Here is a 25,631-nt window from a genome sequence, read left to right on the forward strand (position 1 = left end):
AAGAGCACCGCTCTCTAATCAACTGAGCTAACTGGCCGCCCCTCATTCTGTATTATTTTTGTCTTCGGTGCAATTCCTTGCAGCTCATGGTGCTCTGCAAATATTTCTTGAATGACCTACACACATTATGGTAAAAACTGCAATATGAGTGGAACCCAGTCTAAGATTCCTTCAAAAATTAAGTGCATAAGATACCCTTTTTAGATGTGGAATAGGGGAGGCCCCATATTTGTTGTTTTGGGAAGAGAATAGGAATAGGAATTAGAATTCAAATATTTGGTTCTGTTGCCTGTTCTTTTTCACTGTGTTTGATCACTTCTTTTCCCTAATTGTAGAGGAGAAAAGGCACTTTAAGTCTCTTTGTGGAGATACCACACCACATCAAATATTAAGTTTGCTAGAAATTTTGCTGTAATATTGAGTTGTTAGTGTTTAATTTTTAAAAATTTGACCCTGTTACTTGAATTAAAATTTTATGGTGCAGCTCATTTAGTTTAAAAAAAAATGAATTTAGTCGTTAGCTAAATCATGAATACTCAAGCCATGTAAGCAAAAGGGTTTTTCTGATAGAATAATGTAAAGGAGAAGCTTGCGGTGAGATAAAGCAAGTATCACCACCTGTGGTTATTTTTATCTTTAATAACCTCTATAAAACAAGAGTCTGAATTTTGTTGCCAGATATTATGTTAGGTAGACCCAGTTTTGGTCCTCCTGCAGTGAAATTTTAGCAATGATAAGGATATATTTTTGAAAGTTGAAGAATCTCATAAATTTACAATGTTGACATTCATTTGAGAAGAACGATGTCTTTTGCTTAGCGACCACTAAAAGGATAGGAAAAATTATTTTTGGCTAACATTTAGTTAACTAAGGGTATTTATTTTTATTTATTTATTTATTTTTATTTTTTATTTTTTTAATGATTTTATTTGGGAAGGGTAACAGGACTTTATTGGGGGAACAGTGTGTACTTCCAGGACTTTTTCCAAGTTAAGTTGTTGTCCTTTCACTCTTAGTTGTTCAGTCTTAGTTGTGGAGGGCGCAGCTCAACTCCAGGTCCAGTTGCCCTTGTTAGTTGCAGGTGGCGGAGCCCACCATCCCTTGCCGGACTCCAACTGGCAACCTTGTGGTTGAGAGCTCACTGGCCCATGTGGGAATCGAACCAGCAGCCTTCGGCGTTAGGAGCACGGAGCTCCAAACTCCTGAGCCACCGGGCAGGCCCAACTAAGGTTATTTTGGTAGTTTTCAGTAAACATGTTTCTTTGATATCCGAGAATTTTTCAGGTCATTTGTTAATGTGACCTTGGATTGACTTTACATTTTTGTTAGAAAAAGTCAATCCATTGGCTCTTAAGGAATTTTATCTGACTAGAAAGAAGTATTCATAACACAGAAACTTCAAAGAAGGCCAGGAATGACTTCTGTGAGTTTTGGGCCATTGAATCATTAAAAAAGAAAAAAAAAAAAGAGGACCATCCATATATAAATAACAATTTAATTTAGATTTTTTTCTTTTTTAAGTGGGGGACAGGGAAGAAGGATCAGGAGAAAGTGCACATGAGAGGCGTGTTATCCAAGCTCTTCCAGACTACTGTATCCTGTACTCCCAGCAGTGGCCCCAGCTCTCCCCTTCTCACAGTTTGTTGCCCAAACTAGGTGTCACTAACAGAGCATGTAGTTTCAGGGCAGAAGCAGTCACACAGCTCCGTAGGGATGAGTTGAGGATCAAGGCATGTGCGAGTGCTGAGGGTCAGAAACTGGAAAAGGTAAGAAATCTTCGTAGTTAAGACAAAAACTTGGCAGTATTCATTCATTTAAAGATTTATTGAGTATCTGCTGTGTGCCAAGCATGGTTCTGGGTGCTTCAGATATACCAGTAAGTAGCAGAGAGCCATGGTGCCTAGCCATGGAGCTTTCATTAAGATGGAGTATTATCAGTGACTCCAGAGAGTTACTGTTTAGGTCATAGCATTTTTTTCTTTTTCTTTTGAACCTCAGATGTCCAGTCTTGAGTTACTTCTATACCTCAGTTAATAGCTGTGTTGCTTCATAACAAATTGGCCCCAAAACTTAGTGGCTTAAAACAGCAAGCATTTGTTACTCAGTCTCTCTGGCCAGGCGGCTGTGCTGGGTGCTGCTGATCCAGGGTCTTTCCAGGCTGTGAGCAGGGTATCAGGGCTGCTGTCATCTCAGGGCTCCACTGGGGAGGGCCTGCTGCCAGGCTCCTGCACACAGTTGTTGGCAGGATTCAGTGCCTCTGGCCTGCTGGGATGAGGGCCTGCGTTCCTCGCTGGCTGTTGGCCTGGGGCCTCCCTCACCACTTTGCCATGTGAGCCTCTGCCCTGGGCAGTTCACAGTGTGGTGGGTCGCTTGTTTTTCTTAGAGTGAGCCAGCAAGAGAGCAAGACACTGAGCAAGATGGAATCACAGTCTAATCTCAGAATGACATTCCCGTATTTTTGCATATTCTGTTTGTTACAAGCTCACACTCAAGGAGAGGTGATTGATTACAGATGGGTATTGAGAGCCATTTTATAGGCTCTCTGTGATTATCAATAGGTATAAGGCTCTTTTTGTTGTATTTATTTCTTTTGTTTCTACCCTTCATAGTTCCATATCTTATACTCCATAGACATTGCAGTATACTTAATATATGTTCTTGGATGTGTATGTATCCTTAAAAAAAAGAGTTTTACATAGCTATGTAAATATAGCATATTTTTTAATTTACAAAATGGTATTGGAATTGAGGTCTTGTTCTATGTCTAAGGTTTTTTTCACCCAACACTGTATTTTGATGATTTATCCATGTTGCTATTTGTAAATTTTGCTTCCATCTGCTTGTTACATTGTGTTCCATCGTCTGCTTCCACCCATTTCCTTACCCATTTCCCTGGCTGGGAATAGATAGATTGCCTCCAACTCCTTGATTTCTCAGAACAGTTAATGTCGTTAACATCCCCAGACACGTCCCTTTATGGATCTGTGTGAGATTTTCTCAGCAATAATCACTGAACAGTGGGGTTGTAGGGTCATAGGATATACACATACATAATTCCGCTTAGTACTGCGAGATTGCTCTCCAAAATGACTGTACCAGTTTCTGCCCACAGGTTATATGTGAGGGTTTCCTTTTTCTCAAATCCTTGGCAATGCTTAGTATAATTGGATTTATTAATTTTTTTTTTAAATCTGTTAAATGTAAAAGGGATATCTCATTGCTCTAATTTGTATTCATCTGTTCTTAGTATGTGTACTTATTAGGTAGTTGGGTTTTCCCTTCCGTGAATTGTCCTTAATGCTCTTTACCCCTTTTTTGTGTGATGTCATTTTGTCCATTGGTGTGAGGAATTGCAAGATGGATTTTCTGATCTTAACTTATTCTTGCATTCCTGGGATAAACCTTCCTGATTGTGTGTGTGTGTGTTGACATATTATTAGTTAGCTAACATTTTATTTAGGATTTCCACTTCTATGTGCATAAGTGAAATGGGCTTTGTATTCTTACTCAATTTTGAAATTGAGGTGATCCCAGCTTCATAAAAAGGGTTGGTCAGTTTTTCCCTTGTTTTCTGGATCAACTTTTATGTGATTGAAATTATCTGCTATTTAGAAACTAGGTAAAAACCCACTTATTAAAAAAAACTTCTGGGTCTGGAGCTTTTTTTCTAGGCAGTAAGAGAAAAAGAAAAAATATAATTTTCTTTCATCTCAGATCTAATTATCTCCTCTTTTCCAGTTTGTATTTCGTTTATTTGCATGTCCTGCCCTCCCCCCACCCCCCATGATCAATATTGCCAAAGATTTGTTTCCTGGTTTTTTAAAGATCCCGATTTTGGTTTTGCAAATCTTTTCTGGTATTTTGGGGTTTTCTTTTGATTTTGTTTTTATTTAATATGGACCTTTATTTTTTTTTCTCTTGTACTTTTTGTACTAACCAGTTCTGTTAGTTTTTTTTTTTTTTTCCTAGCTTCTTGAGTTAATGGCTTAGCTCAGTTATGTTTACTCTTTATGATGGAAGTGGGGTGTGGTCAGTCCATGCTTACCAGCCACTCCTTACCATTTTGAAATTGTGTGCCTGTCCCAGTCCTGCCATTCAGGGATCCTCAGCCTGGGAACTGCTTTTTCCTAAGAACTGTCAGTTGTTATCATCTAGCCTAACGTGAGCAAAGGAGTGGCAGCAAGAGACCACTCGTGAGATGCTGTTATTGACCTCTGTCTGTTTTTATCCATGGCCTCCTCCCCCATCCAGGCCTAGGTTTGCCCCGATGTACCATGCTGTCTCCGTCTGGTACTGGGCTTACACTTGCAAGGGTGGGTGGGTGAACAAGGATTGGCCAGGACAATGGAAGCCAGAAAGGCACAGCTACAAAACTCACCGGTCCTATTTCCCTGTGGGCTGCCTGGGACCTAACCACACGCAATGACCCAATTACCACCTGTCATTTCAGTTGTTTTTCAGAATTTTATGTTTAATCCTGGGGCCCATCAACCTTCTGTGATTCTTCTAGGATTTGTTTTCAGGAAGAGGGCCAGCAGCTATCTTGGTGTCGTACTTATGAATTGAACCTGATAACTGAGATTAAAGCTGTTTGGGTTCGAAGATCCTAATACATATCCTAATATGTAACACATGACATGTATCAGTTTAGTCTAACTGGGTCATGGAACAACACTTGTGCCTTCGGCTGGTTAGAGAATGAGAATTACCGCAGCCTGGCAGAGAACAGAAGCCTGAGGAGGTTGGTGTGATTTTGACATCCCTACTCCACTGAGGTGGTGATCCCTTCTCACTCTGATCTCTGCCCGAAGGAGCGTAGTAGCCGCCCTCTTCTCCTCTGGCATAGCAGAGCTGATTTTTAGCTCTTCCACCTGTCAACATTTCCTATTAATCTTGCTTCCTATAATCCTCTAATTGTGGACTGTAGGGATATGATTACCTTCTCTTGTCTATTTGGCAGAAGATCTTTTTGGTCCCTTGTCTAACACATAGTCTGATTGATATTCCTGATTGGCCTGCCGTCATCCTCTTGGCCCTGCCTATCAGCTAAACATTCTACATTAAATTAAACCCAAGAAATTTGATTCACATGTGTTTTCACAGAAAATCTCATCCCAGGGTAAAAATGTAAAAGTGGAGCACTTAAGAACCATTGTGATCTCGGTTAGACTTAAGCTCTGTTGCATCACTTGACCTTAACCGTAGGTGGGGTGTGGGAGGGAGGTGTCAGGAAGCACAATTTTAGGAAATGCCTCTGGCTAGATTAAATTAAGCTAGGTAGAGAGGTCCCCACATAGAAATTCTTTCTGTTCATCTATGAAACACATCTATGTGGATATCCCACTGCCACACAAAAGCAGTCAAAAATAATGAACTTATTACCTTCATACATTTGTCTCTTCTCGGCTTCCCTGTGAAGCGGAAAGCTGAAATCCTTCATGAGCCCTTCAGTTCTTTGTTCTGCAGGCTTGAAACTTCATTCATTTTCAGCATCTCCATACAAGTTCATAAGTACTCTCAGCAGTTCTCTCACCACGTTTCAAATTTGTTTCTTTTTATTTCCAAAGCCACAACCCTAATCTAAATCATTGTCCTCTCAAAAGCACTCAGGTCTTTCTGACTTTGAACTTCACCATGCTCTGTACAGTTAATAAATAATAGTAATCATCATCAACATCAACAAAGCTGACATTTATCAAGTGCCTACTTCTAATGTTTTATACCCATATCTATTTATTCATATTTTACTAAGTACAAACACTGTGCTTGGTGCTTGTACATAGAAAGTTTCAGGGAAGATGCATTTAAGCACTTTATTAAAGACCTACTCTTTGTCAAGGAGTATGCTAGGTACTTGAAATATTCCCTATATTTTAACTCCTGGAGATAGTTACTATCTCAGTTTTACAAACTTAAAAACTGAATCTTAGAAAGTTAAAGGACTTGACGAAGGTGGCGGAATTACAATTCTAACCAAGATTTTTCTAACTTCAAACACATGTGCTTCCTGCTCTTCCGCACGCCTTCCCAAAACTGTGCCTAATGTTCTACATTTGTTCTGCAGATACTCAGTAAGACTTGTGTGTTATACGTTGGGGATACAGTCTCACGCCTTTCAGATGGAAATCCTGCTCTCAGAGAACTCACTGTAGTAGAGATAAGACATATATCATTCACTATAATTCAAAGTAGACAAGCACCTTGAGATGGAAGTTCCCAGAAAAGTGCCTGGGGACTTTAGAAGGGGAGAGTTTATTCTGAACTGAGAAGTTCAGAAGTTAGATATACTGGGAAAACTGTCATCTGAGCGGGACTTTGACACATAGGTAGGGTTTGGCCATGGGAAAAAAATTTCTTTGAAGGAGTGGAAACAGCATGAGCAAATGTTTAGAGATGGAAAGTGTGCTTGGGAGCTTCTTGAAGGAGTCCTGGAAAATATACTTTAAAAAAAGTCTTCATAGTATTTATTGTTAAGAGATATATAATATGAAATGTTTCTTTCTTTTTTGACTTACAGTTGAGCATGAGTCTTCTTATGATTAGTGAGAATGTAAAATTGGCTCGTGAATATGCGTTGCTGGGAAACTATGACTCTGCGATGGTGTATTATCAGGGAGTTCTTGACCAAATGAACAAGTATCTATACTCAGTCAAAGATACGTACCTCCAACAGAAATGGCAACAGGTGAGAATCATTTCTGCTGTGCGTTTTAATAGTTTACTCAGAAGAGAAAATTGAAATAGCTTGTCAGTGCTTTTTGAAGTTACACATTAAGAGTATATGATTTATTACATGGATTTGTGTATGATGTTACTTGAAACTGGATGTATTATATTAATAATAGTCTGTATTCACCATCAGCAATATTATGAGTTCTATTCAATTATTCTAATTGTTGAACTCTAATAGATTTTTAAAAAATAATGGTTGTGAAATTTTTTTTCTAGATCACGTTTTCACCTGGTAAAGTTAGAGTTGACTTTACTAAGCCATTTTTGAAAGTGCAGATGACATCTAAATCTCATGGGTAGCAAGTTTTCTATAGAACATTATAAAGAAGACCATATTTGAATCCCATTTGAGGAACGTTAGTCAACGAGGACCAATAGAAATTTACAGGTGGAAACTGTAGAACTCATAGGTCCAGTTGAAGGTGGCATTTATAACAAAGTTACAGCAGTTGGTCTTTTTGAGCTGCTCTTCTAGGTAGAATATTATCCCTCAAATTCAGCTGAACTGCTTTTTTGATATAATGCCATATTTGTGCTTCATTTCTTTAGACGAGAAAATATCCTACCTCTTTGAATTTAACCTCTTTCCCTAAATCTGCCTCTGTATATTCTTGACATTACTGGAAAGGAAAAAGAATTCATTTTATAAGGAGTCTCGTTTGTCATTGAAGACTTTTAAGACCTTTTGTTCTTAGGCCAGAGACTTTTACTTAAAAATTCTAAGATTTTTTGTAAAGATACTCAAATCACTTACTTTTACTTTTAAAACTTCATTTCAACGTTTCATATATATATATATATATATATATATATACACACACACACACACACATACATATATATACATGGATGTATATATAGTTTTTAAATTGAATCAAGACTGCTTTAAATATATATTTTGGTTGTATGTGAATTGAGCCATTTATCCTCTGAAGCCATTAGTTTTCAAGTGCAATCCATTTAATGAGTTATGAAATCAGTGGATTCTGATCAGCATTTAAAACGTCAATTAAATAGCATAAAAAAACCATCAAAGTGCAACTTGCCAAGGTATTATTCTTATCAGACTTTATAGTTCAGCTAACTTTTCAATTTGTTATGCAATTTGAATAAGAACCGTAAGTCAGTAGTAACATGGCTTAATTGGCCAGAATATTTAATTAAGTGTATCAGAATTAATTGTGCAATTGAAAACAAAGAATTAATGAACCATTATTAAAATTTCAACAGAATATCTTGGTGTGATTTACTGTATATCTGTCAAAATGGAGGTTTCTAAATAAATGGCCCTAGTTTAATCTTGCCAGTGGTTTATTAGTTATAGAAATTTAAAGAGCCATGTTCTCCTTTGAAACCAGGTTTGGCAGGAAATAAATGTGGAAGCTAAACATGTTAAGGATATCATGAAAACACTAGAGAGCTTTAAATTAGACAGCTCTCCATTGAAAGCTGCACAGCATGAGCTTCCCGCTTCTGAGGGAGAAGTCTGGTCCTTGCCTGTACCTGTTGAACGAAGGTAAGTGGAGACCTTTTCAGAAACAGGCTAGCACAAGAAACTGATGGCATTGGCTAAATCGAGGAGGAGAACTGGGTGGCTGGGAGACGGAGATGGTTTTTTTCTGAATGCCTTTTATAGCTCTTAAATTATATATTATGTGACTGAACCATTTCAATAAATTAAATTTAGGTGGAAACAAGCCACAGTATGCTTTTGTGAGGTGAGCTTCAAATAGCGGAGACACCCTTATCTTAAATGTAGGAACGTGGGGTTGGGAATTGAAATATCTGGGCTCTAGTTCTAGCTTTGCCACTCTTGGTAGCTTTGGGAACATCATGTCATCTTTCTAGGCCTCAGATTTTTCTTATGTAACACGAAGGAGTTAGATGAAAACAGAGGTTCTCAAACAATTGCAGAATATTGCTATTCATCAAGCTACACTGCTGCTAACTTGAAAAATGGGCTTTTTAATTCACAGAAAAAAAGAAAAGATAAAATGTTCTCAATTTTAGATTTTTCTCTGGCATTGTTACCTGGTACCAGTTAATGAACAATTAGTGAAAGTGGTATTTACTGAAATGCTCTAAAGAGCCTATAATGTTTAGTTTCACTGCATATTTTTTAACTGACTGTATGCAGGTGGATGGCACTTACCTATTTTACTCACATAATAGATTTCCAAGTTTGTATTGTCAGTTTAAATGTATGTGTGTATCACAGCATTCTAAGAAGAGCATTTGTGACTTGCTGGTTCTTTGTCCCCTAACTAGTCTTTAGAACCTTGCATTAAGACATTGCTTAAGTGTTTTTCAGTTTCACATTCTATCATTGTAACTCTTAATTCTTGATTGTATTTTGTGATCAGTAATAGATGTTGAGTGCTCACGGTGTACTCACAGGGTTGTGAGCACTGTCAGAGCCTGCACGTGCTGGGTTTTTTATGTTTCACAAGAAGCCTTCCAAGTAAGTTATATTTTCCCAATATTTCAGATAAAGTAGGTGAGGTACAGTGAGGTCATATGACTTTTCCCCATTATCGCAAAGCTCATAGGAATTGAACCCAGATATATTTGACTACAAAGCTGGCACTCTGTGCCATACCAGTCATTTTTAAATTGTAGTATGCATAGATATTTCTTGGGGGTGCTCATTAAAAATGTGGATTCTGGGTTTCACTCCCCGGAGTCTGATGCAGTAGAGAGCAGGTAGAGCCCAGGAATCTGCAGGTGATTCTGCTACACGTGGTCCACACTTCTGGATGTCCGTACCAAAGTGTTCCCTCTAGTCTAAGGTCAGCTAATGGGTATTGATTGTTTCTTAGCCATTTTTTTTCTTCAACTCCAGATAAAAATACTAATGTTCTGTTACTGACTCTGATATCTTTTGAATATTTAATAAATCTCTCCCTTGCTCGTAAGCACTATCATAAAACATTTTGTTGTATTTTAGAATTCATGAAAAAAAATAAGTACAGCAATAGGTTCATCAAAGAAAAAAGGGAACTCCATAAAAGTAGAGGGGCAGTCATACAGTGTGACTTCTAGTCTTCTGTGCATTGTCTGTTTTCATAGGTGTGGTTGTGCTGCATTCATAATTCATAACTTTGTACCCTAAAAAAGACCCAAAATTGTGCCGTTTTTTTAAAAAAATTCTAATAATAGCAATTGTTACACACTATGTACCGGGTTTGGTCTTAATTGCTTTACATATATTATTCAATGCTGAGAACAATCCTAGAAGGTAGGTACTAATTTTTTTAGGCCCACTTTCTGATGAGGAAACTTGAGCTAAGAAAGGTTGAGTAATTTGCTCTTCATGTTGTAAACACTGATGACTTATAAGCCATGTCAGACCTTTTTCTCTGCTGCTTTTTAAGAGTTTTTGCTACTCTTTTGAGTGGGCTGTAACCTGCATAGCTAACCATGCTCTTATTGGTTGTTACCCCCTTTTTTGTTACTATAAAGTTACAGTGAATTTGTGAGTGAAAGTTTTTCTACATTTATAAATACTGTTTTCTTTATTTCAGAAGTAGAATAATATATGTCACTTTTTCCCCATTGTCCATTAATGATGTTTTATTCCTTTTTACTTTTGTTTTTTCTCCTTCTGGAGAATTATCCCTTGGCCCCTTTATTAGTCTGCTAGGGCCGCCACAACAAAATACCATAGACTGGGTGGCTTAAGCAACAGAAATTTATTTCTCAACGTCTGGGGGCTAGAAAGTCCAAGATCAAGGTGCTGGTTGATTCTCTTCCTGGGAAGGACCCTGCCTGAGCAGATGGTCACCTTCTCTCTGTGTTCTCACACAGTGGGGAGAGTGAGCCAGCTCTCAGGTATCTTTTAGGACACTAATTCTGTTGGATCAGGCCCCCACTCTTATGACCTTATTTAACTCTAATTACTTCCTTACTCCAGATGGTCACATTGGGGGTTAGGGAGTCAATGTAAAGAATTTTGGGGGTACCCAAACATTCAGTCTTAACAGCCCTGGAACTCCTCTCCGTTATTGGTAAGAACTTTCCAATTAATAGATGTTCCCAGTGAAAATTTAGTTGACTTGAATTTTTTTTCCCAAGGATTTTTGGAATTTATTACTTAGATTATAAATTTAGACAGTCATGAAGAGGGATTGTATTATGGAGTACATGACCTTCCATCATTTGGGTGGGTCCACCAGCAGCAGTCTCTCCTTTCCTCCAAGAAGTGAGCAACTTCTTTGTTTGTTTAGCTAAAAAGAGTTCCATCCATATCCTTGGAATCTCGTTCTGTACCCCAAGTACGTTACCAGACAGGATGTTTGCGCATCTAAGTGAATTCTAGTGAATGCAGTTTTCTCCATCTTGTTAAAATTTCCTCTGAGTGAAAGTAAGAAGGAGAATATCAGCAGTTTTTCACAGCTTTTACCAAGTTCTCCCCAAAGGAACAAGGCAAAGCATATCGATTGATTACGTGGCACTCAGTCCCTTTCATACCACAGACCTCTTCACTTGGACCTAACTTCCCCCATCTTTCTCCTAAGGCCTTAGAGAAATCCAGTCTCTAAATATCCTGTTGGAATCCTCTTTTGGCTTGCCTTTTCATTTATTTGAGGGGTCTCTCCCACTCAGCTCAACCAGACAAGGCCCTCCAGCAGCAGAGGTCTCCAAAGAACCTAGAAAAAGTCGTCAAATTTAATGAACTATTTCATCACCTCAGTCTAACAAGCAGAGGCACGAGGATTCTGTCTTGGGGATAGTGGGAAATTGAATTGGGTGAGCCTTTTCATCTTGAAAATTCTGATGATGGAGCCCTAAATAGTGTCCTTCTTATTGCTTCTTGTTTCTTCAGTTTCTTTTCCTGTGTCTGATTTTAAATGCCCTGGATTACTATTCACTAAAAAGTTATCCTCTTTGACATTATTTGCTGCATCTTTTTGCTTTTTTCTATAATTTCACTTGCTACCTTAACTGGATAACCCCCAGCACTCTTCGTTTTTCTGTTATTCATCATTTGTACTTATACTCAAGAGAGCTATTCGTTCTTCAGCTGTTGGTGAGTCTAACCTTGTGTAAATTTTAAGAAGAGATTTAACTGACTTAAAGAACAGATTCAATTGATCTAGTATTTTCTTCTAGAGCTGTACACAAAAATGTTTGTATAAGGAGGTTCATTGAAACCTTTTAGTAAAGATTAGACATCGCTTAAAAGCTGTTAGGTGTGATTATTTTTAAATGTCTTAAATGTCAGCTGATGTTCCTCAATTATCTTCTCATCTTACAGGAAAAAAACCCCTAAGTTTTATCATGTCCTTCAGCAGCCAGTGAGATGTGCTTCCCATTACGGCTGTGATTTAAGTTCTTACAACTCTCTCCCCGGGCCTCCTTGAGCAAATCAGACACAGGGATGCTTCAGTCCTTTGCAGTTGCCTTTCCTTCAGCTCAGATGTTTGATAGCTTGTTCTCTCATTTCTTCAGGTCTTCTTAATGTCACCTCAGAAAGGCTGTCTCTGATCATCGTACTTAAAATACGCCTCCACCCCCCATCAGCCTATAGCCCTTTACTCTTCTTTATTTTTTTAAACAGCACTAGCATCTTCTGACATACTGTTAATTTCTTCATTGAAGCTCCCTCACCACCACATACACACTTGTATGTAAGACTGTGAGAGTAAAGGCTTTTATTAGAATTATTTTTAAATGTTCTTTCTTTAATGCTCAGAGTAGTGTCTGTCAATAGGAAGAGTTTAGTAAATTCTTTTTTGGATAAATGAATTGCTAGCAGTAAGAACTGGGTAAAATGGGGCACATTTTATGTGATTGACTGCCATCTAGTCATTAAAAGTCATTTATAAGGTGATGATACAGGAAATGCCTCATGATGTAATACGTAGAGAAAAATATGATTATATGTGTGTATAATGATTCCAATTTTGTTTAAATGAAAGGCAACCACAAGAAAATAGGCTAATATTTTAAGTGGTTAACTCTGGCTAGTGGGGTTACAGGGGGATTTTAAAAATTCTTTGTGCTTTATTATATTTCAGTGTCTATTTTGTATTATTTTTCTAGTAAGGGAAAAAATAAATACATATTTTAAGGGAATATCTCCAGTTGGCTAAGTTTCTAAATCCAAAATTGAACCACCATTGTTCTTTCCACACATACATTGGTTTGGCTTTATCATCCTCCCAAATTCTCTTTCTCAGATTTCCACATCTAGGAATGTCTTTTTCAGTAGTGTGTCTCTTGGACTCTTACTGTCTTAAGCTAGGCTCTCATCTTGTGCCTTGATAACATTTGTAACCTACAAACATCTCCCTGCTTTCTATGTTTTCTTTATTAGTGTACCTGAAAATGATATACTAAGGTCTTTCTAAAAGCTTTTCAGTGGCAGTTAGCTAAAAGCCAAGCCTCTGTATTCAGATCTTCTACTTACTGAACCATTGTATCTGTTCAATATCATGTTGCAATGCTCACCATTCTCTTTATAGGTAGTGTCTTCATATTCCTTTACATAGACTAAGCTCATTTTAATTTTATTGCTGCTTTGTTGATTTTCCTGTCTGCAGTTGCACCCTCTTGTTCAGTTCAATTCCTGTGTTTAGAGGCCCAATTTATTTTCTGTCTGCATGAGGCTATTGCCATCACACCAGGTGTGTCTCACACTTTCTAGAGTAGCACTTGCCTAGTTTTACATATCTTCTTCTTTCTTAACTAGAGGTATTTGAGGATAGGACGCCTCTACCTTTGTTACTGCTTATTTTAATGACCCCAACCAAGTCTAGAGGCATAGTAAGAGCCTAAAAAATATTTGAGAGGTCTGACTCCTGCCATAGAAATAAAAATGACATGAGGTGATGTGTATAAAAGTAAAGTACTATGTGCAGAGCTAGTGCTTATATCAGGTTTGTAATAGGAAAATGATTAAATTTTGTGAATTAAAACATGAGACCTATGATACATTCTAAATAAAATGGTACCAAATTGCATATATACGAGTGGATAAATGTTAATTCTACCCCTGCACTGTATTCTGATTCTTTTGGTAGTACTCTCTTCTCTGATAGTTGCTCTGTTTTCAGTTTCCAAGAATCAGACTAATTTCTCAATCCCTCCTTGGTATACAACAGCTAATCTCCTTTCCAAGGAGAGGTGACAGTCACTTGCCTTTTGTTATTTCTCCCCTGTAACCACACTGCATTCCAGTCCTCACATTAACTCACCGCACAGCAAGGTCAAATTAAACGTTTGATCTTAGATTTCAGTGACCTTCAGTTTATTCAGTCCTACCTTGTGTTCAATTATTGCCTTGGCTTCTTTAGTTCATAAACTCTTATACACTGTGTGTGTTCATCTGTATTTGACCTCACTCCAGGAGTTGATTAATTTTAATGATGTTGTGTTTGACTAGACCCTCACCAGGTCCTAGAAAACGCCAGTCTTCTCAAAACAGTGACCCTAAACCACACAGTAACCGTCCAAGTACAACTGTCAGAGTTCACCGTCCATCTGCACACAATCTTCACAATGACAGAGGGAAAGCTGTTCGTTGTCGAGAAAAGAAAGAACAGAATAAAGGAAGAGAGGAAAAGGTAAATGCTGCTGATTTTCATAAATGAAAAAGTTATTAACTTTAAAAATGAAGACTGTACAGATTTTAATAATTTTTAGTCCTTAAAACTGCCAGACTATAAGAAAACCTTAGTCAAATCCACCTAGGCTAGGATTTTTCCCACTCACTATTCAACAAATATTTTTGGTTGGTTATGTAACTTTATATCTTGATATAATTTCAGACTTGAAAACAAGTTGTAGGAGTGGTATAAGGAACTTCCATATATTCTTTACCCAGTTTTACTAATTACTAACATTTTGCCCCTTTTGCTTTATCATTTGCTCTCTGTATGTCTTTTTTTTTCCTGAAGCACTGGGAGTAAGTTGTAGATAACATGTCCTTTTACCCGTAAATATTTTAGAGTGTATTTCCTAAGTACTAGGACATTCTTTTACTTAAACACAATACAATTATCTAACGTCATTTTAGCTTTATTCCCCTGTGCCAGGATCTAGTATAAAATCATATGTTGCATTTAGTTCTCATGTTTCTTTTCTTTTTGAGGTAACCAAAGATTTATTAGATCCGATTTAAAAAGCACTGACCATGAAATAAAAAAATATAACACTCCTTAACATTAACATCTTATCTTCAAATGACATTATTATGAAAATGAAAAGGTGATCCCTTGATTGGGAGAAAATATTTGTGATACCTGTATCTGGCAAAAGATGTGTATCCAAATCATACAAAAATTGCTAAGACTCAAAAATAAAAAGTCAACTAATTCAATAAAAAATAGGCACTCAGACATGGATAATAGAAAATATTTCCAACAAAAAAACTTCATTCCTTTTAACATTATTATTATAGTCTGAGCCCCAGGTTTTTCATCATAATTATTTTTCGTGTTAACAACCTAGTGATAATATCCAAGCAGAATCCACTAAAAGGCAGAAAAGCCCCACAAATAAAGGGTTCTCATGTTTTTTCAGTCTCTTTAAATGTGAACATTTCCTCAGCCTTTGTCTTTTTTTGCCTGGCGTTTTTAAGAGTACAGGCCAGTTATTTTGTAGAATGTCTCTCAGTTTGGGTTTGTCTGAAGTCTCCTCAGGATTAGATCAAGGTTATGCATTTTCGTCAGGAATACCACTGAAGTGAAATTTTGATCTCAGTGTATCATGTAAGGAGGCCCAGGATGTTTATTTGTTCTGTTACTCACGAGAAATTGGATCTCTTGGTTAAGGTGATGTCTGCCAGGTCCCTCCATTATAAAGTTCCTCTTTTTCCCTGTATAATTTGTGGGAAGATACTTTGAGACTATGCAAATATCCTGTTTCTCCTCAAAATTTTATGTACTTGTTTTAGCATCCAGTGATTCTCACTTGAATCAGTTATTACTATGAGAATTGCAAATCATGATATTTTTTAAGTGTCACTATTTCTTCTACATTAATTAATTGGCAGTGCACTGTAAGGAAAAGCTTTGTCTTCTCCATTATTTAATTGTATCAGTATGGACTCATAATTCTTATTAAGTGAATTATAATCTGTTACAGTCATTATTTGATGCTTAAAACTGTTCAAAATTTGAGGACTGGGAGATCCTTAAAGCTGGATCCTATGTCTTATTGACGTGTACTCATCATTCTCTGAGCATTTCCTCATTTTCTGGCACAATAGGGTGTTCCAGGCTCAGCCCCCATGGTTACTGTTAGTGAGGAATGGGAGTTAGAAACCAAGATTTCAGTGCCAATTAATATTTTTTTGAGGGCTTATACTCTGTTGTAATAAGAAACATATGGGAGTCTGAGAGCTTTATTTCTGTCCCCTTTACTTCTGCCTCTTCCCGCTCCCTGCACAAGGCACGTATCCCGTGGCTGTGATGTAGTAACGTACAGGGTAACTTGTTTGGCTCGCTGTGCCAGAGGACCCCCCGCACCACCTGGGCAAAGTAAGAACTGTCGCAAAAGGCAAAGCCCCCGGTGCCACCCTTCCGCTCCTTTTCAGAACCTCTCATCAGCCCCTTCGTCATTCTTTCTCTAGATTTACAACCGAACTTTATAATTCTACATGAGAACCTCATCCAGTAACTAGCAAAGCCACACACTTCAACACAGCCTTCCTCGTTGATAAAGATACAGGTGTTCATTTAGCTTTGCATCTTGTGCCATCTGCCTTCTCCGCCTTCCCGTTTCTGGAGGTCAGTTGTCCCTGTACTTCTGGACAATTAGTTCTCCTGAGTCCCTCTGGCCAGGTAGTTCTATAATCCTGCACCCCGATACTTTCAGCAGCAGCAGTCCTGTTTTAGTTCCTGAAACAAGGAAAGGTGTGGGGAATGTGGCTCAGGAATCTGGCCTTTGGGAGTATTATCAGGACCGGAGTTTCCCTGACCTGTCTCCTAGGGATCGGGTTAATGCCTTATAACCCTCTGTGGTCTGCAGAGCGCAGCTCAATGTCCTATACCTTTTTCATTTTATATCTGTACTTTTATACCCTGAGAAATGATGTATAGAACCTGAAGTACTGTAATCAACAAATCGGTTTTCCTAGAGAAACTAAATTAATATTTTCTTAAGGCAGGAAAATAGAAACCTCAAAAATGTGGCATGGTGATTACGAGTATGGGCTTTGGATTCAGGTGAACTGTGTTTAAGCCCCAACTCTGCTATTTCTATGTGGTGTTAAGTTCTTAACTCTGCTTGTCCCTAGGTCCCAAAAATTTTCTGTTTTTTTCTGAAAGTTTACATTTCACATTTAAGTCCATGACTTATTTTGAGTTAATTCTATTGTAAGATGTGAGACGTTAAGTCAGGGTTCATTTTTTGGCTGTTTTTTGCCATTTGTCTCAGCACTATTTGTTGAAAGGCTATTTCTCCATTGAATTGCTTTTGTACCTTTGTCAGAAATCAGTGTGGCATACTGGTCAGTGGGTCTATTTCTGGGTTCTCTGTTATGTTTCATTGGTACATGTGTCTCTCTACAAGTACCGCACGGTCGTGGTTATCATCGCTGTAATAGTAAGTCTTGAAATTAGGTGGATAGATTCATCCCATTTTATGTTTCCTTTTAAAAATTGTTTTAGCTATTCTAGTTTCTTTCTTTATCTATATAAATTTTATACTCAGCTTTTCTACATCTACAAAGAATCTTGTTTGAGATTTTGATAAGAATAACATTAAACCTTTATATCAATTTGGGGAAAATTGACATCTTTATTATGCTGAGTCTTCCAATCCATGAACACGTTTTTTATCTCCATTTATTTAGATCTTTGAGTTCTTTCATCAATCGGCATTGTGTAGTTTTCAGAGTGCAAGTCTTGGCATATGTTTTGTTAGATTTTATACCTAAGAATTTCATTGTTTTAAGTGATTATAAGTGGTATTGTATTTTTTTCAGTGTCCACATATTCATTGCTAGTATGTAGAAATACAATTGACTTTTTAAAAATTATTTTTTAAATAGTGGTTAAAATATATGGAACATAAAACTTACCATTTTAATCATTTGAAGTGTGCAGTTCAGTGCAGTTGAGGACATTCACATTGTTGTGGAGCCGTCACTACCATCGTCCACAGAACGTTTTTAATTTTGCCAAACTGCAACTCTCCCCATTAAACAGTTACTCCCTGTTTTCCGTCTATGCACTACTCACAGATCGCTTCTGTACCCCACTTGTGTAGGGGTTTTTCCCACACCAAGCTGGCTGTCCTACAGTTTAACTCAATTTTGACACTGTATCTACCTGGAGTTAGTATCAGATTAAGGGCTTAGTCCTATAAGACTTACCCCATATCTGATGCCAATTGCAAGTCCAGTTGTCACCTGTGCTTCTGACCGCCTGGTACAAATCGGAGAAGACCAGGACTCTCTCCTTGGGCCCAGTGATTTGCTAGAGCTGCTCACGGAACTCAGGAAACAGTTTACTTACCAGATGACTGGTTTGTTACAAAGGATACAGCTCGAGAACAGCCAGATGGAGCAGGTGCATTAGGGCAGCTTCCATGCCCTCTCCACGTGTCTTTTTTAATTAACTGGTTTGAGACAATGAATTTGGATTTTGTGTTTATAATTTTGCCAGCTTTTAAAATAACTGGTTTTAAACTCAGGGACTGACCTTCTGGTTAATTGGTCCATCTTCAATTTCATTTTGCGTATCAAAAAGGAGTCTACGTTCTTTTTAACATCTTTGCTGCCTTCTTTCACCTCCTAGTAGTAGGCAGTATTTTCACGTTGAGCAAGTTATTATGTGTTTAAAGGAAATTTCACTAGTTCAGCTAATTCAATAAAATCCTATTAAAAATGTCAACATTTGAATTCTGTAACTCCTTTTGGATGACCTATTATAGAATCCTTTTTCCTTTCTGCCTAACTTAAATTTGTTTTGCTTTGTCTACAAACATTCCCTCAGTGCTGTGTTCTGTGGAAGAAAAGAAAGAACTAGAAAGTGCCTTCTGTTTGTGTCTTCCTGGGTTTACAGTGTAAGTTCCCAGTAGTTGGGACAGTGTCTTCTTTCTATCCCCCACAGCTGCTAGCACAGAAAGGATTCTTGGTAAATATCTGAATGAATAACAGCTTCATAAATACTTAGAAGGAAAGATAACCTTCTCCTCTTTTAAATGTTACACAACACCTACCTTGTTTCTTTTAGGTTAGTATTGGATACTGAATAGTCTGTAAATTGAGAGACAGATGCTTCTTTGGTCATCTAGTGTTAAGACTTTGAATATCATAAATATTGGTTAAGTCTGGGCATTACTACTGACTTTAGACAGCACCATTGACAAAGAAATCATCGTGTGATGTGCAAAGAAAAAGTTATGGATATGGGGTAACAATTATTTACACTAATACAGAGCCTCATAAATTTTCTTGGCTCATAAAATTCATGAGTGGCCCAGTAATTTTTTCACAGCACCCCTAGGACAAAAAATACCCATCCATTTATTAAGAAGTTAGGTTCAGACAACTTTATGTCTTTTTTGTTTGTTTGTTTGTTTTTTGTTTATGTCTTAACAACACCTATTGGACACTGCAGTTTCTCAGATGTTGGAGTCAGAGTGGCATTCTACCCTCATTCCTCTTCCACATTGATTTTTCCCACTATATCTTTTATCACAGCAACTGTCAAAAACCCAGTTTTCACAGAAACATGGCTTTTCTGAAAGGAATGTAGCAGTCTTCATGTAGAAACTGTGAACTACCTTGAGCTGGTAGCTCACCCAGTGTTCAACAGATGTTGCTGTGTTTTCCTCAAAAATTTAAAATACCTTTCAGTGCCCTGTGAGTTTGCCACTGTGTCCTGGAGTACTTTAGTGTACAGTTGGGGACCTGTGGCCCCAATGACTGGCGTCACAGGCTGGGAGGGAATCTCACCTAAGGACTGAGGGGTCTCTTGGAGGGCGGGGGGGAATAGTGGAAAGGGATGTTTTAGTTTTAGGAGCGATGAGGACTGAGGAGGTGAGCTTAGTTAAATAAGCCCTCTGTCTGTAGCCTTATCTCCTTGAACCCTTTGAGGTATGTGTCACACGTGCCTGATGTACATAAGTGACCACAGTTAATCTCAGTATTAATACTTTGATTCTCATCAGTTCATATGCATATTTTTATTTTTCTTTAACACCTTTGCCATACTTTTTATGTAAAAATAAAAATTGAGTATGAAACTCTGATGTATAGTCTTTGATTCTATCTTTGTTACATATATTAGCTTTTAAAAAAATACCACTTGAGCCCAATCTTTGTGTCTGACTCACAGAAACAAAATATAATTTTTCGAGTCAAAAGCTCTTGTTTTTTTCTCCCGATGTAGAGCAAATCACCTGCCGCAGTGACAGAACCAGAGACAAATAAATTTGATAGTACTGGATATGATAAAGACTTAGTAGAAGCTTTGGAGAGAGATATAATTTCCCAGAATCCCAATGTTCGATGGTAAGTTCTATCTCAACAAAATAATTGGTGCTGTTGATGCTTTTAGGACAGAAAATGGAGCACATGTGGGCATACACTGAAGATCAATTCTTGGGGATAGAACCAGAGAACATGCAATGAGAGTGTGACACATCACTTTGGTTCAGGCTGTACCAAATATTTTATCTGAGACTTTTAATCAATAATAAAAATAATTTTTTATTAAATAAAAAAATCTTAATACAGAATGGGAATAAGAGCACAGAAATTTTCTTTTTTTTGGGACATCCTCTAATGGTGAAATGACAGTGATTCTTATGCTTCTGTGTTGCTTGTTATCTATAGGTTTATCCAGTAGATGCTGCCTTTGTTTCCTATTACTAGAGCAGTAGTTCTCAACTTCATTAATATTTTATCTAATCAGAGAACTGTAATTTATCACAGTTGTGAAAGCTCCCTTTCCCACAAAGTTAGGTATGTTCTGTTATATATTTTTTGTTAAGACCTTCATAATTTTTAGGTGTGATTTTGGGGATATTTAAAAATATTTTTTTATTTGACACATATACCATGAACATATATTTTCACTGAAAATACCATGTGTGCCAATAGTGGTGGTGGTGGTGGTCTAGTGGGTCAGGATAACTTCGTAGCCATCTCTGTGATACTCTGTGGTGCGTGCCTCTTAGGAGGGGTGGGCCAAAGCAGCAGTATTGCAGCCTGTCTCTGCTTTATGCCTTTTTTATTCTTTACGGTTTTTTTTTCTCCTTTAAATGCGCCCATTGTTTCTAAGTCATGGAGTTTATGGAATGAGCGTCATAAATAAGAGCAAGAATTTAAAATGAGAAGGTATAATAGTACTTGAGGGGGCCTATAGACCTGTGAGTCGCCAAGCTGAAAATCATCTCTGACGAGAACTGAAAGTACGGATTGTCTCCTTGTATGTGCTGGTTGGCGTGACCTCGTCACAGTGTGTTAGGTCACAAGAGTCTGGGGAGAGGTGCTTAGCATTCGTCAGCAACGTGAAATCCTGTGCTTCCAGTGGTTCTCAACAAGGACTGGCTGGAGTTAAATAGATAATCTAAGAAGTGGTTGATATACCTTCTCTTTCAGGGATGATATCGCTGATTTGGTAGAAGCTAAGAAGTTGCTTAAGGAAGCTGTGGTGTTACCAATGTGGATGCCCGAGTTCTTTAAGGGCATTAGGAGACCATGGAAAGTAAGTTCATTACTGTACGGCATTGTCAGCGTGAGTGGCAAGTGCATTGCTATAGAAAGCCAATATTTATCTGTATTGGGAAAATGAGGGGAGAAAGTAATAGAGTAGGTAAAGAACATTTTAAATTACAAACTGTATGTTGTGTTATTTAGAATTTGTTTAGACCAAAAGCTATTGCAAGGTTCCCAGAATAACAAATAGGTACAGTGTGATCTTAGGAAGTTGGACAAGGAGATTTAGAATGAGCTTGTATTTGCAAATGTGAACAAGTTGCCCAATGCAAAAATACCCTCTTTTATGTGTCATGTTGCAGAACTTGTATCCTGTTCTTAAGAAATTAAGATATATCTGCAGCTAATGCAGATATTCTTAAGAACTGAAACATACCCGTATCTAATCAGGACTTTTTAAAGTCATGGGCAGATCTGAAAAGAGACTATCAAAAAACTCTTGGATTTAGAAAATGTGCTAATGGCTAATTCTGCATGTATTTTTAAAAATTCTTTAAATGTTAGTGATAAACAAGATACAAAACTATAGACATACTTTGAATCCAGCTGTGTAAAAAAATAACTGATGTGTTTGACCTAGCAGGAAGCATATCCAGGTGCTAAGGGTGCGTGCGTTAGGGTGTGATCTTATAACATCAGTATTTTCAACATCTTTTCTCATCTCGGAGTTCTAAAATTTTAATGTTATTTTTTACTTTTGGAATGGATAAAGTAAATTTGTGGTAAGGTATCCTTCTGTTTCTTTGTCTTTAATTTGTCTTAATATTATGTATTAGTTGGTTGAAAAATTCATCCTTAGTAATGGAATTCTTGTGAATTAGAGCAATGGCAGATAAACCCTTCACTTACACTGTTCTATTTCTTATAGGGAGTGTTAATGGTTGGCCCGCCCGGCACGGGAAAGACCCTCCTTGCTAAAGCAGTAGCTACAGAATGCAAGACAACATTCTTCAATGTCTCTTCATCAACGCTGACTTCCAAATACAGAGGAGAGTCAGAGAAGCTTGTTCGTCTTCTGTTCGAAATGGTGAATGTTTGAGACAACTCTGATGGTCTTTTCCTCTGAAAGGGTAGAAAGTGAGCTGTAACTGTCTCCGGTGTATAGAATAGCCGGGCACAGTGACACTGTGCCCAGAGAAAGTGCCTGTGCCCTCGGAGCTAGACTCCTAACATGAGTAACTTGAGATTCTCTTTGTCCCCTTTCCTCTGGAGGAAGAGCCATCTCTGTTAGCTTATGGGTATGCTCACAATATGGGATCTGCTGTAGGAATTTGAAATTGTTTTTTAAATCAGTAGGCTTAGTTATATGGTAAATGCAGTATGATAAAAATGTGAACATCACATGTAGTTGTGGAACTTAGATCACCTGCAATCTATTAACTATACCAAATGCCCCAAGTTTAATGACCCAGTCTTTGGATTAGGTTCTTTGCTTCTTACTTTGAGGTTCTTTTATGCTTTTCCGTTCCCACTAAGCAGAGTGTCAGTAGAAGTGTCACACCAGTGAGTGCTGGTAGAGTGTTGGGTTGACTTCAGCAGCTTTTTAGATTTGACTTTGTTAAGCTTCACTGATTCTATCAGTCTTGCCTCATTTAAGAAATAGTGTAGTTATATGTATTAGGATACATGCTTATTACATAGATAGTGACAGAGACTTGCATTGTTAATCATACTGGAATAGAACCTTAGATGACCATGCTAATATTATACCAGATCTTCCTTCCTAGGCTCAGAATAAGACAAACCAAGCAAACAAAAAGCGTCGCAATTTCAGGTTATCCATTTTCTTAATTAGGTTGATGCAAAAGTAATTGCGGTTTAAAAGGTTAAAAATAATTGCAAAAACTGCAGTTACTTTTGCACCAACCTAATATAAAGGCTTCCTGTTTCAATCCCATTTGTCTTTCTCCTTCAACTTTGAGAAATTCATAAGGCAAGATGCAAATTCCAACAGGTTTTAAATGGCTTATTAATAGTCCAAACCACAATAGGAATCCAATGGACAACCTCTGAGATCATTTTGAAAAATTAGTTTGCCCTTTGCTTAAGGGGGAAAAAAAATTAGTACCAGTGTTTCAGAATAACCAGGCCTTTTAAAAATGTAAGCTAAGTAGAATAAATGACTTAAGTGTGGGGTCAGTAGAGTCGGTGGCCTGGGTTCAGATCCCACCTCTGTCACTTTCCTAACTGGCTAACGGGGCAAATACCTTTCCTTATCCTTAGTTGCTTTTATCTGTAAGAGGCCAATACAGAATCAGTCTAGTTTTCGTGTGGTGTGGCAACAAACAGATTGGAATATAATTTGTGTCAGTATAGGTTCTGTTGGCAGATGGTTTCTAGCTAGAATTTCAATTGTGAATTTTCTTTTTTCCTTTCTTTCCCTCAGTCCATTTCTTGAAAAGTACAAAATTTTTGGTACATAGTACCTAAAATCCAATGAGGATGCTTTGTTAAAATGAAATTATCCCTTTGGAGGGAATAGATAACTTAGGATCCAAATTTTCAACTAGAAAAGAAAGGGCGATTTAAATACTAGGATTTTCCATGTGAACAGACTAAAACTAAATTCATACTTTGGAGACACAGTGCTTTCAGCACCGTTAATTGCCTCTTAAAAGGGTGCTACTTTCTAACCTCCTGGTCCAAAAGAACTGATAGGCCCAGTACAATTGCATGTTGAAGTCTGTAAGGTTCACTTGCCACTGTGGACTTTTATTTTTACAAAAACCTTTAAATTGCTGTTTGTTCACTCAAGCTATGTTTTGAGAAATCTTTGTCATTTAGGATCAAAATTCTTGTGCAATGATTCTATAAGTTTGCATATTTTGTTTAAAAAATGATTAACAAACTTTAGTTATTGTAATAATTTGCTTCTTCATTCTCCTTAAGAGAAGGGCGAACTCTTGAGTCTCACAGAGCTATTTACTAAATTTATACTTGACTAAATCTATTATGTAGTGGATCAGTCTTTCCTATTCTTTGGTTTGAGGAAGAAATGCATTTAAGGTACAAAAATAAACTTGGGGGATATTCAGCCATAAAAAGGGATGAAGTACTGTATATGCTACAGTATAGATGAACCTTGAAAACATTATGCTAAGGGAGAGAAGCCAGACACGAAAAGGCCATGTATTGTATGATCCCGTTTAGTTGAAATATCCAGAATAGGCAAATCCATAGAGACAGAAAATAAATTGATTGCCACGGGCTGGGGGAAGGGAAATTTTGGGTTATCCTTCTGGGGCAATGAAAATATTCTGGAATTTGATAATGGTGATGGTTGCACAGTATTGTGAATATACTAAACACTGAATTGTATACTTTAAAAGTGTTTAAATGGTAAATTTTAAGTTTATGTGAATTTTATCTCAAAAAAACTTGGGCCATATAAATTTACACTTCTTTTATCCTTAAGAGGATAAGAGTACTTGTATTAGCCAAATGAAAAATGGCAATTTTATTAGAATTTCTTAGAAGGAATCTATGTAATTTTATTTAAGGTAATGATTCTCTTTAACCAGATTTTTTCTGGAACTTGAAACACCAGTATCTGTAATGTTCTCCCTTCATAGTTATTCATAGTGTTGTAGTACACAGGATAAACGTGTATTTGTATCATTTACAATATAAACGTATATAGCCAGTTATAGTACTGAATGGTAAAAAAAATCATCATGTAATATTTAAGCATATGATGAGTCCGTATTAGAAGCTATGTTTTAGCTGTTCCAATTCTATCCTCTCGCCCCAATATTTGGACAAGAGGGAGAGATACAGTTTGGCAGTCTCCTCAGCTATTTTCTAGTTGCTGTATATTTATTTTAAAATGAAATAAAAACCTGGTATTGCATGGTTTCTTCCTTTAGGCTCGATTTTATTCTCCAGCCACCATATTTATTGATGAGATTGATTCCATTTGTAGTCGCAGAGGGACTTCTGAAGAGCACGAAGCAAGCAGAAGGGTGAAAGCCGAGCTGCTGGTTCAGATGGACGGTATGCATGAGCCTGTGCATGAACTGAGAGCACGGGACTAGAGGGGGCTGGCGGATAGGTCCTGGAGAGTCACAGCCGTAAATTTGGGAACATTGATGGGTGTCATGCCAGAAATAATGGCTATTCACAGGGCACCCTTTGGCATGTACGTTGATCTCTTATTTTTAGTCATGAAATTGAAATAAATGCAAATAAATTGGCCATAGAGGGGAATATGTATGCTTTTGAA

General features: G+C 37.4%; 1 protein-coding gene across 3 annotated transcripts in view; it reads left to right on the forward strand.

Annotated features, from left to right (window-relative positions):
- KATNA1 (katanin catalytic subunit A1) overlaps nt 1-25,631 on the forward strand; it is a 29,917-nt gene that overhangs the window by 2,295 nt on the left and 1,991 nt on the right. For all 3 annotated transcript variants that reach the window (XM_019746941.3, XM_019746938.3, XM_074333699.2), the window contains exons 2-8: nt 6,518-6,685; nt 8,091-8,248; nt 14,120-14,300; nt 20,079-20,200; nt 21,293-21,398; nt 22,278-22,436; nt 25,276-25,402. In XM_019746941.3, coding sequence (XP_019602500.2) covers nt 6,524-6,685; nt 8,091-8,248; nt 14,120-14,300; nt 20,079-20,200; nt 21,293-21,398; nt 22,278-22,436; nt 25,276-25,402 — 1,015 coding nt within the window. In that variant the 5' untranslated portion in view covers nt 6,518-6,523. The remainder of the gene's footprint in view (nt 1-6,517; nt 6,686-8,090; nt 8,249-14,119; nt 14,301-20,078; nt 20,201-21,292; nt 21,399-22,277; nt 22,437-25,275; nt 25,403-25,631) is intronic.

The sequence above is a fragment of the Rhinolophus sinicus genome, chromosome 2 (genome assembly GCF_057876585.1).
Source record: "Rhinolophus sinicus isolate RSI-liver-muscle chromosome 2, RSI-T2T, whole genome shotgun sequence".
Classification (NCBI taxonomy): Eukaryota; Metazoa; Chordata; class Mammalia; order Chiroptera; family Rhinolophidae; genus Rhinolophus; species Rhinolophus sinicus.